Source organism: Triturus cristatus, chromosome 7 (genome assembly GCF_964204655.1).
Source record: "Triturus cristatus chromosome 7, aTriCri1.1, whole genome shotgun sequence".
NCBI classification, from domain to species: Eukaryota; Metazoa; Chordata; class Amphibia; order Caudata; family Salamandridae; genus Triturus; species Triturus cristatus.
Window position 1 is genome coordinate 1,737,536,610 of NC_140590.1, and position 21,469 is coordinate 1,737,558,078.

Sequence of the window (21,469 nt, forward strand, 5' to 3'; positions counted from 1 at the left end):
AACAATGTAGAAGACCAATCTCAATCTGATGGGAGGTTCGCTGTTGGGTTCCATGATCAGACCTATTTCTTTTTGGTGAAATCAACTAACAATTTTGTTGGCTTTACTGGACACACATTTTATCCGCAGTGAGTCTACCCTTAAATTCTAGCTCACCATGGATATATTGTTCAAGCATAATAGGCATACCCCCATAAGTTGGCTGCCTAATTTTTGGTTTAATCAATTTAGTGAATCTTTCCAACATTTTAAAGTAGAAATCTCTGTGAATTAATGTTATCTTGGCCCCAGAATCAAAGCATTTAAATATTATCACCAGCCACTCTTAAGTATATGGGACGGTCGTGAATAGTTTCCACAACATAACTTAGTTATTTTCTCTACCTCGTTGTTTGACCAGAATTATTTTAAAATCCTTTGAGCAGAAGAGTGTGGAGAGTTAGTCAATATTTTCTTTCTCTTTGGTTATTCTTCTGTGACTTGAAATAAGGCTTGGAATGTACTCACATCGGTCCCATGGTTCTGCATCCATCGTGCCCTTGAAACATCGCAAGCTGTCCATGTTGAGGAGAAGAGTCCCCTTGACTCCGCGTTCATTATTGTATCCTCTTTAAAACGGGTGATGACAGCTCTTCCTGGGTCTACAGATCACTGCAACAGGGTTGCAAATTTCTTTCTGGGCAAGATAGATCAGATCTATGCCACTTTTCCAGAAAGCAGTAGGGATTTTGTTCCTGTCCCTGCTGCAGTTGATCACGATATTAAGGGTAGGTTTGTCTTTCACCCCCCCTCCCCCCTGTGGAAAGCGAGATCCTGCAACTGATGGATGCGGTCAAATCCGGGTCCCCTTTGGACCCCATGCCACCTAAATGTATGCAATTCGGGAAGAAGGCTATTGCACTAGTTCTCACCGCACTATTACTTCAGCTTGGGGCTGGTACCCCGCAACTGGAAACATGCTATGGTGGTACCCCTGCTGAAGAAACCTTCCCTAGATCCTGCCCTTCCAGAAAATCTGAGACCTATTTCTCTGCTCCCCTTTGTTGCTAAAATTGCGGAGAAACACCTTAACCACCAACTGTCCATATTCTTGGAAGATAGCCAGGTCCTTCACGACACTCAGTCCGGCTTTAGGCCACTTCATAGTACGGAATCGGCCCTGCTTCTGGCTGCGGAAGCTTTGAGAACCGCAGTTGATGAAGGTAGGACAGCCACAATGATCCTTCTTGACCTGAGTGCTGCGTTTGACACTGTCTCCCACGGCCTTTTATTGGAGAGGCTGATGGTGGCCGGGGTCGGCGGCAGTATTTGGTAGTGGTTGAAAAACTTTTTGCAGAACAAAACATTTCAGGTTATTCAACATCCTTTTACATCCAGTATTTGCCCTCTGTCGCAGGGGGTGCCGCAGGGTTCGGCTCTCAGCCCGACCTTATTTAATATCTTTATGCACCCCCTGGCAGATATTGTATTAAGGCATGGGGTAAAACTGGTGACTTATGCCGATGACACCCAATTGATTGTCACTCTGGAGCAACCATAATCTGGAAGGGCCTCTGATTTTAAGAGCGGTCTGGGTGCGCTTGCTGTTTGGATGAAACACAGCTGTCTTCAAATGAACGCTGGGAAGACTGAGGTGTTGGTAATCGGTAAACAGCCTTCACTTTGGTCCTAGTTATGGTGTCCAGAGGCATTGGGACCTATTCCTGTCCCGAAAGCTAAGGTCAAAAATTTAGGAGTCTGGTTCGATGGCAATCCGTCCTTTTCTGAGCAGATTTCCACTGTAGCTGGAGCCTGCTTTAGCATTCTCAAGATGCTGCGTAAAATCCTAGACCTTCTTCCTATTGATGCTAAACGAACCATTGTACAGGCTCTTGTTACCTCACGCCTTGATTATTGTAACATTCTCTATTCAGGGGTGACCGCCAGGAACTTGAATATTATGCAGAAAGTTCAGAATGCAGCAGCACAGCTGATTCTGAATATTCCTAGGCGGGCTTCAGTGGGGGAAGCCTTGAAGAAACTCCACTGGCTCCCCATACAAGCCAGAGGGACTTTTAAGGCCCTATGCTTTGGACACCGGGTTCTCCATCAAAAGGGGCCTACATTTTTGCTCCCTCTTATGACTGTGTATCAACCCGCTCGTAACCTGAGATCATTGGGCACAGCCAAAGTGATTGTGCCCAGGGTACGAAGGCCCGAGCTGGAGGGAGGTCCTTTGGCCTCCAGGCAGCTAAGGCATGGAATGATCTGCCTTTGGATCTACGGATGTACTCATCTGAAACGCTGTTTAGGAAAAATTAAAAACCTGGCTGTTTCAACGTTCGTTGGGAGGACAGAGGAGTGCCTCAGGCTGATTTGGAAGTCGGGGGCATTGTTAATGTTGCTAGCTTGGTTGGGGTTAGGGACAGGTGGTGTTCTAGCGTGGGGACACTCTGGTTGGATTAACCAGGCGCTTTATAAGCTTAATAATAATAATAATAATATTGTCCTCCATGAGTGATACAGCGTTTCCGTTCTGCTCCGAATGCTCATGGCCAAAGGAATGGATCCCAAAGACTTGCGCCTTTTTTAAGTCCCTGGTGAGTGCTCGCTGTAGGAAGCTGGCTCTGTGCACTCTATACCTTACTTTGGTATAGTATATACGAAGTCCAGTGGCTCCCCAGAGGCTTTACAGAGGCAAAATTAGATAATATGAAATGCCCTCTTTTTGAGGTATTGCGGTCCAGCAGTCATGCTTATCAGAGGGCTGTGTTAAGCATTTGTTGTACACATTCAGCTAAGAAATTATTACAATCGAGCAATCAGATGGCTTGTAGAGCGTGACTACTCCCCCGTAAGGGCCTCAAGGTTTGAGGGGGGCTGCTGGTCCATGGAAGGCACTGTGGTTCAGTTGAAGAGCCAGATTTTGAGGTCCTTCCTGAATTGAGTCAGTGACAGTGATTGCCTGAGGTGGTGAGGCAGGGTTTTCCAGGTCTTTCCTGTGAGGTAGAAGTAGTATCTTTCTCTGGCTGTGGTCTTGGACATGTGACAGTAGCCAGGGCCAGTTGGGGAAGGCGGAGGTCTCTGGTGGGTGCATGGAATGCGAGGAGGTGGTGGAGGTACACAGGTCCCGCGTCGTGTAGGGCTTCATAGGCATGTGCGAGGAGCTTGAGGGTGATTCTTTTGGTGACTGGGAGCCAGTGAAGGTCAATCAGGTGGCTGGTGATGTGGCTTCAGTGGGGGAAGTTGAGGAATGTGGTGGTGGTGTTCTGAATGTTCTACAGCTTCTTGGGTTTCTGGGTGATGATGGCATGGAGTGCATTGCTGTAGTCTATTCTGCTGCTGCAGAGAGCGTGGGTGACCATCTTTCTGGACTAGGTGGGGATCCAGTTGAAGTTCTTTTGGAGCAGGATGATGAGACTGTATTGATCTGACAACTCGTGGTGAGTGACTAGTCCAGGATGATGCTGAGGTTCTGTGCTTGGTTTGCGGGTGTGGTGGGGGGGGGGGGGAGTTCCAAGTGCTGCGGTCCACAAGGAGTCGTTCCATGAGGAGGAGATGTGAGCCCATGAGGAGGACTTTGGTCTTCTCTAAATTGAGCTTGTGGCAGCTGTTCTTCATCCAGGTGGAGACAGCCTTCATCCCATTTTGAAAGTTGTTCTTGGCAACAGAGTTTGTTGGTGAGGGAAAGAATCGGCTGAGTGTCATCGGCGTAGGAGATGATGTTGAGTCCGTGGTTACTGACAATGGCTGAAAGTGGGTCCATGTAGATGTTGAAAAGACTTGGGCTTAGGGAGGAGCCCTGAGGCACTCCGCAGCTGATCTCTGTGGGTTTCGGAGAGAAATGGAGGTAGTCTGACTCTGTGGTTGGCCAGTGAGGATGGAGCGGATCCATTCCAGGGTTTTGTCACGGATGCCGGCGTCATGGAGTCTTGTGCATAGGGTGTAGTGAGAGACCGTATCGAAGGCGGCCACAATGGCTGGGTGCCAAGGTCAAATTCTGTCACTGAGGCCCAATGTTAGTCCATGGAGACTAGGGGCATGCAAAGAGTTGCCAGTTGCAGGTAGGTAAAATTGGAGTTGGGGGTCAATCTCTGGGGTTTATGACCAGCAAGGGGGTGTGCACGAGGCAGCATCAAACTCTCACCCTCAGTGGCTCAGAGGTGGCCGGGTGCAGAGTCCCAACAGAGCGTTGGGCAGCCAGTACATATCAATAGAGAATGAAGATTTTGAACGAAGGCTGCAGGTTTGGACCAGGAGGCTGGAGAAAGGGAACCAGTGGCTCTGGGGGTAAGTTGGGATCCCAAAGGACTCTGGGGCACAGTAGGTCAAGCTCCTGATTGCCTGGGTGGCTGCAGGTGCATGGCTGTCTTTGGACATCACAGAAGTCTTACCAGAGCCTGTCGTGGTTGAGGGACCCTTCATATTGAAGTTGCAGGTGTCATCGTGGAGTCCAGGAGAGATCACTCTGGGATGTACTTGAGCTCACGACTGCTGATTTTACGTCTGCCTTGATTCTTCTTTAAGTGTTTTGCAGAGATTAAATGGTTACCTGCTTCCTCTGACTTGCAAGGCTAGGTAACCTCTGACTTGCAAGGCTAGGTAACCCCGACTCCTGGTCTAGCTGAAGACCTGCAAATCCCTCTCTTCGTCCCTCTGAGCACTTTGCAGGACTTGTGCGATAATGGCGTCGTGGCTTCAGATGGGTAGGTTAGTACGAGTCATCACGGTTCTCAATTTAAGATGTTCTTAACCTCACTGCCTACAGAGCTAGTACCGTGGCCCAAGATGAAAGATTATCTATATCTGGAGACACTACAAATACATCCGCTCTTCATTTATCTTTTAAAATAGATCATGAGTTTCTAGAGCACAACTGCTATCCTGTGGTGTCTTGATGCAGAGTTCAGCTACCACCAACCCAGAGCACAGGGCCTTCTGATCAATTATTCATTAATTCTGGTGAAAGACTATTGAGAGCAGGGAGCGCATTCCGGAGGGCAGCAGCCGTGCATGATGAGAAACCACCAAGGTGAGCTCGGCAGATGGCCGGGACTTTCTAATAGTGGCAAGCCAGCAAATTGTATTACTAGACTCTAATATACAATCTCTTTCCTGCTTTATTTACACTCTCAAACACACTGTTTTCTACAATCCATCAAGAAATAGTAACCAAAATCAAATACAACCAACACTATAAATGGGCAAAGCCCAAAACAAACTTCTTCTTTTCAAGGTGCTTGCTAGTTAAGTTACTGTGCTTTGCATCTATAATATGTATGCTCGGTGCCTACATTGTATGTCAAGCATATCTGTGTTCTGTAGTGCTTGGCTTCATTTGGTTTAGGTAATTTGTATTGCTTTAGCAGAGCATGTTGTCTGCCGGCACTGGTTTTATTGATGTGTTCAGGTTACTTTGTATCCGTGCAGGTGGAGCAAGGTTAGAAAGTGGCTCCTACCTTGGATTTGCTTGTTTGTATCCCCTTGTCCCAGAGGCAGGCCTATTTAAACTTTTACATGTGTTTCTTATATACATGGCTATGCTGCTGAGCCAGCCTTTTCTTTGAAGGAGTTTGTTCACGTGTTAATTTGTTGCGCGCCTCTCCTAAGCGAAGTGTAGGATGTGCTGCACTTTTTCTAGTTGCTTTTATTTAGACTTTGAGGCCTTATTATGTAGACTTGAAGCGGAGCACACATATTTGTATTTAACCTTTTGATAATGTAATCATTAGTTTGGTGTTTGCAATTGTGTGTGTGTTTTTTATTTTTTTATTCAGCTGTTTTTGGTCTTTTTTATTTTTATTTATTTATTTTTTATAGTTTTGATTCTTCCTTGACAACGCAAACGTATTCTGTTGGTTCAGCTCTCTGGGCTTATAGAATTGACTTTTTCTCCAGCATGGAGAGACCACGGCAGTAATGTGTGTAGCTGAGAAGGGGGATTTTAGAAGCAACCTCCACAATACTTTTGGAACACCTCGGTGTCTGAGTCAATAGATAAAGCTGCCGCCTCTTCTTTTAAAAATGTGGCCATGAGATGATAGATGCAACAGCGGGAGAGGATGTAGCCAAGAGCGGGCAACCTCGAAGCCGGGGACCTGGGTTTGAGTCTTGTCAGGGACGCTCAACATCCTGTGTTTCTGGACAAATCACTTAATCTCCCTGTGTCTAACAAAAATGAATGTGTCAATCAGTAATGAAACTGGTGCTCATGTAAAGCCCTCTGATACCCGATATCTACAGGTCGAGTTCGCACTCTATAAAACTCTAAAAAAACAGTTGCCAATATCAAACTCTTTTTACACCTACAGGTGAGAGTAAATTTCCGCAGCGGGGGAAGGAAGTGCGCAAGGTTGCAAAAGAGAGTAAATAAAGCAAAGTATATAATGATGGATCCCCCTCCAGAATATGTGGGTGAATACGGGCTCCAAAGGCGGTGACTTATGGTCCAGTCAGCAAGACCAATTCATAGTACACCTGACGTCCAGGTTAAAGGCCATTTGAAATGCTGCATGACCGGGCTACAGATGATTTGTACTAAAATGACTCTTATTACGATGATGATGGAAGTTAAAGCCTGGGGTAAAACCTAAGGTTGGGTTTATTGACTCGAGGGTCCCCCCCAAATGTTTGAGCCTGGGCTTATCCATCATCCGAATTCTTCAGCATTATATTTGGATGAATACACTAATATTAATTCCTCTGCTAAAAGGTTTACAAGGATGAAAGTGAGGGAAGAATGTCCTAAGCCTGTAATCTCAGATAAGACGGGTATAGCACCCGTTCTAGATTGTGGCCTTTATTGGTTGGGGTAAAGGTCACAGAGTGAGCGGATAAGTCATGGACCAAGGTGTTTATTGTGTTTGGTCCAGTTGCCAAAATGCTCTGCTTAACAGAGCAACCAAAAACTGAGTGAGGCCTTGGATCTCAATGGGAATGAAGTATGTTTGGGTCAGAGAGCAATTTTCTTTTTAAGTAATGCTAACACAAGATTATCCTATGAAGGACGTAGGCCTCTGCTATTACACATATACCCAAATTTGGGGGCTGTTTTGAGTTGTGATTTGATTAGTAACCCCTCATCCGCTAAGATAAATCCCAGACTGTTAAGGAAGATTGGAGGGTATGTGTAGATCTTTATACTTTTGGACAAGGCCCATTCTTCTTTGGCAACATTTTTTGAATGGGTCTCTCCCAGGGCCATCAGATTCCGGGTCGCTTCGCCATTCGGGCAGCCATCTACAGACCCTATTACTTCAACAGCAATTCACCTACCCCAGGTCCTCCTTCATCCCACAAAATAAGAGAGGGACACTTCTACACTATCACAGGCCATACAAGGAAGGTGGGATGCAAGATAAACATGCTTTCCTCTCCCAATCTCCAGGTGGGAGGCCGATTGGTTCAATTTGCTCATGGTTGGAATATGATTTCAGGTGATTCATGAGTGTGTGAACCTATTGCATGGTTTCAGATCGTATTTTAATCCATCAAAATAAAGGAACCTGCCCCACTGCTTATGAGGTTTTCTCTGGAGGACAAAAATTTGACTTCAGGTATGGTTCAGGAGTTGTGGTAAAAAGGGGCACTAGAGCCTTGTGAGCTGCACCCAAGGGGTTTTGTCAGCAATATTATTCTGGTGCAGAATAAAAAGAAATTCAGGCTAGAAATAGGTCTGAGGTATTTAAATCAGTCTGTTCTCTACCAGCATTTAAAGATTGACATGGATATCCGTCTCTGGAATATTCTGCTGCCAGGAGATTGGATGGTGCATCTGGATTTGAGATGTTTTCTTGACAGTGCTTATAGTCCAGCACCTGCAGTTATTGTGGCTTGAGCAGGCCTCCAACTTTGTTTCCCTTCCTTTCGGTCACTCTTCCACTCCTGGGTGTTTCAGTAAGTTATTCAAACTATATATTCATTTTGGTAGCCATTCCTTTATTTTGAAAAGAAGTGAAAGTACATAATTCTGTGATTTCAAGATCGTAAATGTATGTACTGTGAGCAATAAACGGGCGTCTAAAGAATTCTAAAACCAGATGTGTCAGCCTGGGTATGCATGCTGCGCATGGTATGAAGAAAGCAAGGTGGTAAAAGATGAAGGGAGAAGGGTCCCTCGAGGGTTTGCCATGAAATCTCATGGGTGAAAGGTGTGATCCCAGATATATATATGTGTGTATCCCCAGATCCATTCAAAGGCTATCATCTCATTTTTGATTTTGTATACAACACCCTCCGCCTGAGCTAACCTTGTACATTCTGTAATTCTTCCATTTGTTGTAGGGACTCGCTGCTGTCGCCAGGGATGTAGTATGTGCACGTCTAACAACTTTATGATCTCTCTCTTCCATGTTGCTTGTAAGGGGGCTGAGCAGAAGGACTTCTAATACACAGTCATGGCTCTCTTGGCAACCAAGAAGGTCAAATCTGGGAATCTTTGTTTTTACTTTATTTTTCAAATGAGAAAAACTACCCAATATGCAATTTTGTAGTTGTTTATTTTTGTGACCCATAACATGGGCTGTGTCCGACATCATCTCTGCCCAAAAATGTTGTATTTTGAGAAATCCAAAACATACGGACAATGTCTGCATGTGCAGTGTCACAGTGAGGACAACCACTGGATTTTGTGGTGTAGATAATGTGGATTCAATGCAGGGTACTGTATGCTCTGTGGAGTATATGGAAATTGAATTAATTTGAAATTGGCATTTTGGGAGATCTTCTGAGGGTATTCCAAGTTTTTGTTTCAGTCTCATTTAGTAAAGCATTGGCCAGTGATAGCCTCCCGTTTATTTCTCAGGAGCTAAAGGCTCACTTTCATATAATGGCGGAGGACTTTACATAGCCGTGAGATTGGTCTTTGTTATAGTTGGGCTTGGAGTGTTGGATGTTGCAGTATGTTCTAAGCGCACTTCTATTTTGGCATAAAGGAGAACACTGCCTTTGTGTAATCTGTACTGGTCTGCCAAATCCTGGGGACTTTACAATGACCCCCACAGTGAAGTGGTCCCCTAAGGTGCAGAGCTCAGCCTTTCCATATGCTGGTATTTCTTGGGCTAGAAGGTACCTTAATGCATGAGAAAATCTTTAAGAGGCACAGTTTGGATAAGTCGGATTGTATTTCTAACAACTGTAGGCACTACATAGGGAGTGAGTGTCCCACAGTGCCTGGTGCCCAGGAAGAGAAGCCTACATTATTCTCTGCTTTGGATTTATTGACATGTAGACCCTGTTTCACAGAAATTCTGGATAGCTATCCAGGGCGATATGTGCAGACAAATAATATCCCAAAAAGTCCTGTGCTCACAGGCCATCCCCAGAAGTTGGAAGTTTCAGTTTGGACAATGTCACATGCTTTCTCTGAGGGCCCCAAACCAAGTCACTCAGAGAACCTAGCTCTTAATAAGCCTTAAGAGTAACTTGCCAGCCTTATCGCTTTCAGTGTGGGATTTGCCCGCATATGCTCTGCAGTCTATACGGCATAGGTGCTCGAGCAATTCAGGATGCCGATGGCGAGCATCTTTTCAATGTGTCCGGCAGGATTTGCTACATCTTCCAGCTCTGAAGCTTGTAGCGAGGACTCCACTTTTGCCAATTAAGGTCCGACAATGTTTTGGGCCCCATCATGGTTTTAATGCAAGTGTCCCTGACCACTAACTTAAAGCCTCCCATTCTAGGAATGGCGAGGAGGGCATGCCCTCATCTGAAATGTATTGTATCAATGTTTCTTGCATTGTTTACCTGATCACATAGTCATCTTGTGACTTAGGTTGCAGCCTCCAGTTAGAATGGGGGTGGGGAAGCCTGCCCCATGCAAGTCCTACTGGTAGTGGCTTGTGGCAAGAGAGTGTCTTCCTTAAGTAGGTGATGTGAAATACATAGGTTTGTAGACTCTGGGAGGATACTCCTCAGTTGAATCTGACATGCAGCACATATGGATGCTAGTAGTAAGAGTATTCTCCATGTTGTCCATTCCTGCATGCCCAGCATCTACTAGGGACCAGTCTTGTATTCTGTAAGCGAGAGCATGAACATTTCAGATTGCAGCTGTTTGTGGCCATGTACTTGCAATACCAATATTAAACTTAAAAATGACCACCCCATATATTTTGAATTTTAAAATATCCCTCCTAACACGGATGAGTGCTGTGAAAAAGGCAAATAAATGTTTTAGCTTTAATGCACCTCACTGGAAAGTATTCTTCTTATTGGTGCAAATGAAGTACTATTGGCTTTGTCTTACCGTAACCCGAAGACAGTTTAAACACAAGTGAATGACAACAAATAACAAAAGAGCAAAGAAAAGAACATGTATTGACCCACAAGTCCTGGCTCTGAAGTGCGCTTTACTGTAGGTGCTCGTGCACTTGTAATGAGGTGAAATGTCGTCACTCACAGTGTAAGAGAAGCAGTGTCTGGTGTGGAGTAACTGTGCTCCGTGCTGTATGCTGTGGTGGGCAGAAGTAAAATGTGAATGAGAGTTGAAAAGGCTTTTATGTCATGGGGTGACTCAAAGCACCCAGGGCCGGACTGGGAACCAAAACCGGCCCTGGCAAAGTGCTCGGCCGGCCCCCTCCAGGGGGGTTGGGGGTGCCGCCGAGCTCTTTACCAGGGCCGGTTTTCGGCCAATTTTGTTACAGGGCCGATTTTGCAGCTATGTTGCAAAAACGGCCCTGTAACAAAAACGGCCCTGAGGGGCCCAAAACCTGCCCCCACCCGTGCGGCGCACCAGGAGATTGCCCGGTGCCCGCTACGGCCGGTCCGGCCCTGAAAGCACCCCAATGTATAAATGTAGCTTTTATGATTTTTTTTTTTTTGTGTTACATGAGGCTTGCCGGACAACTATACATTGTCTCCAGGCCATACCTAAAAGATGAGAGGGAAGGGTCACGGCTAAAAGTTATGAATACATCTAAAGTCATTAATATTTTTATTGTTCGTATTTTAGGTCGCCATGGGTGTCGAAAGTTGGTACAAATTGTCAAGAATCCTCGGTGCTGGCTTGTTGCTGTGGTGGTTTTGGCCCTCATGATTTCCGCTGCTGTGGTTGCTGCAAGTGAGTTGCTCTCAATTTATCCACAAACCTCTGAAGCCTGATGTTCCAGTGTCTTGAACTGTAGTATCTCGGTGTCAACACTGAAGAAGGAATACTGTTTGTTCATTAGATTTTGCTGCTAAGTTTTACTGCTAGCCATAGGATATTCTCCTAGTGGGAGCCAGTCGCATGGTGTGCATCGATGCAACATTTTTCAAAGGGGCAGAGGGCAGGGCAGAGAAATAAAATTTTTTAAAGCTATAGTGGGTGTCTGAATTGAAATGCAGGAAAACCAATTCATGAAATCTAGGGAATGGACAGAGCTCGGCTGTCTAGCAAAAGCAGCTCACCTACTCCTGGAGGGGAAACATCCTTTCCAACGTAGGCTTTACAATGCGGTACGTTTACTATGGTACAGGGTCAGACTGATTTGCATATGGCCATGTCTGAACTGGGGTGGCAGAGTGGGCTAAAGAACGGTGATGGATTAAACCCAGATCAGTTAACTGGGGGTGAGTGCTTGCAATGTTCAACACTCCGTCCATCATTTCCTTTGGTTTTTGCTTTGTTCGCCATAAGTTGGCAGGGTATGCTCAGACGTGAGTCCCTTGCTCACTTTGCCACTGGATTCAAGCAAGCCTGGCTGAAGACGGCTGAAATGCCAGAAACCGGTCCTAGGAAGCTTGTTTCCGGTCCAGGGAAGACCTGGCTTGGCAGTTCGGGCTGGACTGTTCCCATGAGGCACAGGGTCAGACTGATTTGCATATGGCCATGTCTGAACTGGGGTGGCAGAGTGGGCTAAAGAACGGTGATGGATTAAACCCAGATCAGTTGACTGGGGGTGAGTGCTTGCAATGTTCAACACTCCGTCCATCATTTCCTTTGGTTTTTGCTTTATTCATTTTGGTAGCCATTCCTTTATTTTGAAAAGAAGTGAAAGTACATAATTCTGTGATTTCAAGATCGTAAATGTATGTACTGTGAGCAATAAACGGGCGTCTAAAGAATTCTAAAACCAGATGTGTCAGCCTGGGTATGCGTGCTGCGCATGGTATGAAGAAAGCAAGGTGGTAGAAGATGAAGGGAGAAGGGTCCCTCGAGGGTTTGCCATGAAATCTCATGGGTGAAAGGTGTGATCCCAGATATATATATGTGATGATCCCCAGATCCATTCAAAGGCTATCATCTCATTTTTGATTTTGTATGCTAACCTTGTACATTCTGTAATTCTACCAGGGGCTGAAGCATGTATTATGCCACCCCTGGGAAGCAGACTAAATCTGACACCACAGGCCTGCTACTGCAGCCTGGGTGAGGTAGTGTTAGCACTCCTCACTGAGGTATAGGTTCCTATATCTCACCATACACACACATATAAACCTATCCGCCACCCCTATGGAAGGCCCTATCAATCCTGAGGGCAGGGTGCTTGGTTTACAATGTGAGGGGGTGCCTCTGCCTGAGCAGGGCCCCTCTGCAGCTGGCGGGGTCTATTCCTTGTGGCTATTTGTGGATGCGGTTAAACCATATACTCTTAAGTGCATTATAACCTCCCGGTAAATGCTAACTTTGGAATGACTGCATCAAAACATGTTGTGTTTGGTGTCAAACAACTTGGAATCATATCCCTACACCAGTAACTGGTGTGGGATTATGATCCCACCCTTCTAGAGGGGGCGACATGTACCCACTGTGGAAACACGGTAGAAATCTGAAAGAGCCCTGGAATCACACGATGGATGCCACCAGCACAGACACTGGGCTGCCCTCCTGTTGCTGACTGAAACTCGCAGTGGAGGAGGCCCAACAATAGGCATCCTGTCACAGGGAGGTGTCACCACCTTCCAGACAGGATTTAGTGTATTGGGGCTGGGTGGGTGCAATCTCTACAAAGAAGAATCCTGGCCCTTCGACGTTCTACTACCTTTGGAAGACAGAAGAATCTCCCTTGGAGTCAAGGAGTGACTCCCCTGCTTGGCAGGCACCAAAAACTTGAATCAACGGTTGCAAACTTAACCGCTCCCGGCAGAGTCCGATGTCCCTGCAGCCTCGGAAGTGGATTTCCTGACTTCTCGACGGCCATTGTGAGTCCCCAGCAGAGCTGAGGCGAATGGACCCCACGAGTGACGAGGAACAGCAATACCCGGGTACCATGCACTATTGTCAAGTGCAACCCCTTCGACATTCTACGAACTTGTGCTTTGGACCACTTGTGGCACAAGCCTCCAGCAGGTTTTGCAGCGAAAATCAGAGGCCTACCCTGTCGCGAGTGACCGTGGGCTCCTGTGAAGCATTTCCTCAAGAGGCGTCTTCGCGATCCCTTGCCCGTTGGCTTGTGGGTCCCCCGAAGACTTTCTTATCAACTCAAAGGGCTCCCCTGGTTGCTCCAGGCCTGCGCTTACTCACCTTTGCTGGGTGAGTCCCTCAGACCTTGTACCATCGGCTTTCTTCACTCTTCACAAGACGTGCTGTTGCCAAGTCTTGTTAGCTCCAATCCGGTTGCCAACACCGCAGTCAGCTGCAGACGTCATGGGACACTCCGAATCCAGCTGCTGGTCATCATCGTTCTCTCCGGAACCTCGTGAGCAAAGAGTCAAAACACCCTTGATCACCTGAAATCACCCGACATCCGTGGGCATCCATCTTCCTGGCCCCGGGTCACTGGCAAGTGACTGTGAATACTGTCCCTTCAATTTTCAGGTCATCTACATCTTGAATCCAGCCTTGGATTCCACCGGACACTTCTTCAGTCTTCGCAAGCAGCAAATCTTCTTTGGTCTCCATAGAAAACAGCAACGCGACCCGACACCAAAAGACACCTATGCACCCGGCTTCCCTGGGTGAGGTAACTCGTGCACTCCGGTGCCCTAGTGTGTGTTGGCCCTTGAATTACTTACCTTGTAAGTGGCTTGCTTGTAGACTTCCTCGAAGTACCCTAAAACTTTAAAATCCAAACCGCGACTTGCTCCTTTGTAATCAATAGGGAACCAGCGGCTGTGTTCACACACTGCATGCGTCTCCCGTGGGTCTGTTACTTACCTGCTTCCACTGCAGTAGTGAAGCCCCAGCGATTCCCCAGGCCCTAGGCCTTGTCATTCTGCAAGTCGACTTTCCTAAACCTCTTTTTTAGTATATGGTCTGGTACGCCCCTAGGGCCCCAGCCATATTTGTGCTTAACTTATTGTGAAACATTGATATTTGAATGTATTCCTGGCTTCTAATCTCATAAAGAGATTAGTAGAGTGTCTAGAAATAAATACATATATATTTGATGTATATACCTGTGTGGTGTCCTTTCATTTGATAATTCAAGATATTATAAGGTAAAACAAGCTGCTTTACATTCCTCAGAGACTTAGCCTGAAGGCTGCTCTCCACAGCCACCACTAGGATAGCTTTCTTTAAAAGGTTGTCTTAAACCTATCTACCATAAGAGTTGAATTGGACTGGTGCAAGGTGGCCACTATAACTAGTGACCAGCATATGCCAGGCCAACTTCTCACACCACTCCTATCTAACCCACTCCAATTCACCCCTATGTACATGACTCCGCACTCACCTACCCCAGTCTACCTCACTCCAATGGGTCCAACCTACCCCACTCTACTCCAATCTACCCCACTCCAATGGACCCAGTCTAGCTCATTCCACTCTGATCTACCCCACTCCTCTTTCCCCAATCCACTAAATCTACAACACTCCCCTCTACACTAATCTACCACACTCCAATCTACCCTACTCCACACGGCCCACTCCACCCGAAAATACATTAATCTACCCCTCTGTATTCCAATCTACCTCCCTCCAATCTATCCCACTCGAATCGACCCCAATCTACCCCAGCCCAGTACACCCAATCTAGTCCACTCTGCTCCACCGTAATCTACCCCACTCGAGTCGACCCAACTGCACTCTACCCCACTGCAGTTCAATCTACCCAGTGTATCCCACTCAACTCCAGTCTACCCCATGCAACTCCAAACTGTCCCAATCCACTTCAGTCTACACTTATCTACTCCACTCCAGTCTACCCCACACCCTCCAGTCTTATCCACTCTACACCAATCAATCTCACCCCTCTACCACACCTTATTCATACTCAATCTACCCCATTACACTCCACTATACCTACTCCACCCCGCTCGTCTCCAATCTATCCCATTACACTCAAATATACCTACTCTACACCACCCAACTCCAATATACCCCACTCTACTCCACTCTGTCTATTCCATTCCACTCCAATCTCTCCCACCCCATACCACTCCAATCTACCCCACTCCACCCTAATCTACCCCACTACACTCCACCCCACTGCACCCTACCTCAATACACCCAACTCTATTCCAATCTACCCCACTTCATTCGAATCTGTCATTTCAATCTACCCTACTCCACTGTACCTCAATTTGCTCCACTCTACCCCAGTTCATCCAACTCTACCACAACCCACCCACCACAATATATCTGACTTAACTCCGATCTACTCCACATCAGTCTACCCTATTCTTCTCTACCCCACACACCTCCAGTCTACTCTACCCTACTCCAATCTAACCCAATTCAATCTACTTCACTCTACCAGACTCCACTCAACCCCAATCTACCGCACTTTAGTCTCTCGCTCCAATCTACTACACTCCAAACCACTAACTTTAAGCTATGCCGAACAGCAGCCACGCTGTTATACAATGGCTAAAGCACATTGTCAAACCAATAGCTTTTGAATAGGCAAGACATATTGGCTTTGCCAATGGTTGTTGTCCGCTTCAGTTGAATATGTACCTCTTGCGCACAGTCTATTTACCTCCGGGGTGTGGATGGCAGCTGGTTTTATGTTCTCAAACCCCATATACTCTTTATTCTAGCCAAAAAGTATTACTAGTGAACCCTACCGTTTATGATGGTTGATAATGCTTGCATCTGTGAAGGCCATCTCCTCCATCACCCCTTCTTGACTGATTTACTAATAATACCCGCCAAAGAAACATTCAGTAAGTCATTGATTTGACTTTTTTTAAGGTCTTCAAGACGTGCTGTATTAAGGATATGCGCCTAAAGCTCCGCCCACTTTCCACCCATCTTTATATTGGCCTCTGTCCTTTCTAAATGGTGGCTTTTCATTGGTCAATAGGCTTGGTAGTCCCTCCTTAGTACCACCTTGTCTCTTCTTGTAACCTCCCATGAGGACACCCCCGCCCCCGTTAGATGTGTTGTTATTCCCTAGGTTTTAATTACAGCCTCAGAGCACTATTTTCTTAAAGGGCTTCAAGCAGGACATAGGCCTCATCCTCAAGCAAGACTGGCACTGGTTACTGTACTCACTAGCACATCTCGCATTTATATGAGACAGTCTATAAATGTCCCTTCATCAGCTCCGCGCAAAGTACAAATTAATCTGAAATCAATATAATAATTATTTTGTCACATTTCAAAGCTACTAATTGTGTATATAGACTTAGCTATTTGAATGTACTCGTGGTAAGGTAGAGCTGTTGGCATTACATTTTTTAAATTTTTTTTTTTACTTTTGCTTTTTTGTACTATTGGCAATAGTGCTATGCAAATATAATAACTCCACTGCAAATAATAAAAGTAAAAAACATTGTTATTTTCAACGCCAACAGCTTTAACTTTAACAAATTCGAGATCTATGTTATGTTATTAGATATTTATAGAGCTCACGGCTACTCCGGAGTGTCCCGGCGCGTGAACCAGTGATAGGAGACAGAAAGGTGTAGAACACGGCTGGATGTTAATTGAAAAGCAAGGTTTTTAGCTACTTTTTTAACAGCCTGAGGTCTTGGGTGCTGCACAATTCATAGGGAAGGGCATTCCAAGCTTTGGGCACCCTGAAAGAGAGGGAGCTACCCCCAGTTCTGGCAAGGCGGTAGCGAGGAATAGTAGCGAGGCATTGACCTGCGGAGCGTAGATGTCTATGAGGCACATAGAACTCAAAACGTCTCCTGAGGTAGGGGGGGGCAGATCTATATAAGGCACCATGGGCAAGGGTGAGCGCATTGAATAGGACACGCTGTCCCACTGGGAGCCAATGCAAATCCCGGATGCGTTGCTTTGTACTGGCCCTGCCCGGAACGCCCAACAGCACTCTTGCTGCTGCATTTTGGATGGTCTGTAACTTTTATAGCTGTTAACCAGGGAGGCCTATGTATAAAGCATTGGCGTAATCTAGGCATGACAGGATGAGAGCGCGAGTCAACAGAATCGCTGAATCAGACCCCCAATTCTTCACTGGGCACCCGGTTGACTGGGGCATGGGGAAGCCCATAGGTCAAAGGCCATCCCTGAAGTGCAGAGGGAAAGACCCATAGAGGAGAACCTCAGACTTCTCCTCATTGCATTTAAGCTGAGCTCCCGCCAGCCACTTAAAAACTGCTGCCAGACAGTTATTGGCTAAAGCAGGGGACAAGTCATTTTCCTTCCACGTGAAGAGGAGCTGGGTATCGTCTGCATATGCTATGATCTTTGCAGCCAGCTCTTCCGCTAGATAGATCAGTGGCGTAACGTATATATTGAAGAGAAGGGAGGTTGAGAGTTGAGCCCTGGGGGACTCCTGTAGTCACCTTTCTTGATGGTGAAGAAAACAGGGTCCGCCATAACTGCTGTGTCCTGTTCTCTAGGAAGGATTCAATCCAATCCCAAACCAAGCCGGAGATTCCAATATTGGAGAGACGGGTCAGAAGTTGACGATGCGGCACCGTGTCGAAGGCGGCAGAGAGGTCTAATAGAATCAGAGCTGCTCTGCCGCCTGAATCTAAGCATTCCCTAATAGCCTCCGACCTCTCAACCAGGGCCATCTCCCCTATGGACATAGCTATTTGAATATACTTGTGGTACGGTCTACCCTGCAGCGCATTATGGGTAGGGTGGATTTACCATATCTTCTGCAGGGTGTAGTATCATATGTGACCAAAACCGGTCCCATGGGACCTTTTTTGGCTACATATGGTACTGCACCATGGAACTTAGCTAGGTAAAAAACATTTGCATTTATAATGCCAAGAACTCCAACTCTGCAGGGTGCAGTATTATATGTGACCAAAAGAGGTCCCATGGGACCTCCGTTGGCAACATATGGTACTGCACCCTGCCACATGGCTTAGTAAAAAACATTTGCATTTATAATGTCAATAACTACAACTCCAACAAATGCGAGACCGATTGCATTCCCAATGCAATAGATCCCACGTTTGTTAAAGTTAGAGCTGTTGGTGTTGAAAATGACAATGGTTTTTACTTTTGCTTTTTTAATACCATTTAAACTAGTGCTACGCAAATATAACACCACTGAAAATAAAAAAATAAAAGTCAAAACATTGTTATTTTCAACATCAGCTGCTCTAACTTGAACAAATGCGAGACCTATTGCATTGCAAATGCCTGTTTTAACAAGGCTGCAGAGACACCCTACAGTGTGCTTTCCCACGCAGTAGTGTATTTTTATCCTGAAGCACACTGCATTCTGGCTCTTGTAGTTTTTCCTTTGATACTGTCATGTGCTCAACACTCTCAAAATATAAAGTGGGTTTGACTTTAAAGCCAACACTGGCTGAAGATGTAACTCTGGACACACAGCTTCCTAGCACCTAGTTTTTGAATTTTTACATTATCCAGAACAGCACAGATTTGGTAACACTATCTTCTGTCCCTACACAAAGTGGTCCTCATAACTTTGCTTTAGATTGATTGAATTCCAATCTACCGTACCTCAATCTCCACCTATCTACTCCAACCCACTCAACACCACTCCAATCCAAACCACGCCACTGCAATCATCCCTCTTCAATCTTCCCCACTCCAATCTATCCCACTCCACTCCAATCTATCCTACTTCAATCCACCCTAATCTACCACTCCACTCTTCCCCAATCTATTTCACTCCACTCCAATCTACCTCGCCCCCACTCTACCCCCACCCCACTCCAATCTGCTGTACACCACTCCAATCTACCCAATTCCACTCAACCCAATCTACCCCAATCCAAACAACTCCACTCCAATCTACTTGCCTCCACTCCAGTCTACCCCACTTCAATCTGCACCAATCCACCCCATGCCACTCTTTCCCAATCTAGCCCACCCCAGTCTACCCCAATACATCCCACTCCACTCTACCCCACCCCAATCTGCCCCATGCCGCTGTATTCAATTCTACTCCACTCCAATTTACCTCACTCCACTCCAGGCTATCCCACTTCTATCTATATCACTCCAATGTAGGATAGGATAGGATAGGATCATCACTTATATAGCGCGAACAAATGCCGAGGCGCCTTGGCGCTAGTCCATAGAGAGAAACCACTCCATCTAACACCGGGTCACATCAAAAAGCCGTGTTTTTATCAGTTTTCTAAAAACTTGGTGACTTTCGGTAAGTTTAACAAAGCCAGGGAGCTCATTCCACCGGCTGGCCGCATGAAACGAAAAAGCTCTACCACCCCATCTGGCTTTTTAGACACGATTAAGTTTCAGCAGGCTTTGAGTAGATGACCTGAGTGTCCGCCCCGGGAGGTAGGGACTGAAGAGCTTCTGGACTTCCTTAGCTCCCCCCCCATACACAGCCTTATGGACTAGGCATAGCGCCTTGAACTCTATTCGCTGCTGAACTGGGAGCCAGTGCAATGCTTTCATTCCCTCAACGACAGACTGGTCCCTAGGTACATCCAACAAGAGTCTAGCTGCCGCATTCTGCAGAACCTGCAGTGTCTTCAGCAAGGTCTTGTTCAATCCTAGCAGTACTGTGTACCCCTCTACACTCAAATCTACCCTACCATAACCCACTCCATGCTTTCCCACTCCAATCTACCCAATCAACTTTTCCTCCCCCACCCCAACCTACCTCACTCCACTATACCCCAATGTATCCCACTCCAATCTACTCCACTCCAATCTACTCCACTTTACCCCAACATACCCCACTCCACTCTACCCCAATATCTCCCACTCTACCCCCTATATATCCCACTTCACTGTACCCAATCTGCTCCACCCCAATCTACCTCACTACAAATGACCCCAATCTACCCCACTTCATTCCATTGTACCCTAATATAATCCACCCAATCTACCTCACTCTTCCTCAATCTAGGTCACTCCATTCTACCCCAATTTAGCCCATTCCACTTATCTCCAGACTGTCCCGATCTACCTTACTCCAATCTACCCCACTCCAATCTACCATTCCACAGCACTAACTTTTAGCCATGCTGAACAGCAGCCACACTTGTGTACATAATGGCTAAAACACATTGCCAAAGTCAGTAGCTCTTGCATAGATGAGACCTATTGGCTATTCCAATGCCTGTTAAATCTAGAGTTTATGCTTCTCCAGACCAAGCACTCTTAAAATATACTGCTTACTAGTATGGATGCCATGTTTTGCCACCCTCGCACCCAGCATCATCCTCCTCACTGAGACCTGGCTCAACCCCACATCCGGCCCAGACATTGCCACAGCGATCCCTGACAGATATAAAATCCCTCACCAGGACAACACCAACAAGCCGGGAGGAGGAACAGCCATCATCCACAAAGAGACCATACAGTGTACCACCATCCTGGCAACACCAACACTCCATGGAATATCTCAACTTCAAGCTCCACACGCACAACAAGACCACCATCAGAGGCACCCTTGCATCCCGACCCCCAGGCACAAACTCCAGCTTCTGCAACACCATTGCAGACTTCATTGCACTCCTAGCCTTAGACTTCAAGGACTACATCTTCCACGGTGACCTAAATTTCCACATCGACTACCCAAATGGCAAAAACACCACACGCCTCTTGACAGTATGAGCAGTCTTGGATTGACCTAGATCATCCACTTCCCTACACACACCGGACACAATTTTCACCTCCAGCAACCTCACCACATACAGCCATGTCACAGAAATCACATGGCCTGATCACTCCATCCACTTCAGCATCTCCAGCCCTCCCACTGCCACCCCAAGATTACCAGTGTCCCCCACCGGAGGTGAAACAAAATCTCAGACTCTAGCTGGTCGAACGTCTTCAACACCTCCAACCCTGCTACCGCCACCAACCTCGAACAGGTAGTAAAAAACAATTGTACAGACAGCATTGTCCCCATCAAGAGCAACATCCAGAGAAAATCATCCAAAAAGGCCAGGCGGTGCACCCAAGTACTCAGAACTGCGAAATGGAACAGCAAACAGTTGGAGGGGTAAGGGCGCGCTTGCAAGGGCACATCCAAACGACTGCAACGCATCCAAAATGCCTCAGCACTACTGATCCTCAACGTACCACGCCACAGCCACATCACCCCCAACCTGAGAAACCTGCACTGGCTGCCCATCAACAAGAGGATATCCTTCAAGCTCCTCATCCATGCACACCAGGCACTCCACAAGACCGGCCCAGCCTACCTCAACAAACGACTTTCCTTCTACATCCCCAACCGCCAGC

The 21,469-nt window shown here is 46.5% G+C and overlaps 1 protein-coding gene across 2 annotated transcripts in view; it reads left to right on the plus strand.

The window, feature by feature from the left end:
• Window positions 1-21,469, plus strand: part of LOC146812949 (uncharacterized) — a 502,088-nt gene that overhangs the window by 117,941 nt on the left and 362,678 nt on the right. For both annotated transcript variants that reach the window (XM_085619987.1, XM_085619986.1), the window contains exon 2: window positions 10,931-11,038. In XM_085619987.1, coding sequence (XP_085476113.1) covers window positions 10,931-11,038 — 108 coding nt within the window. The remainder of the gene's footprint in view (window positions 1-10,930; window positions 11,039-21,469) is intronic.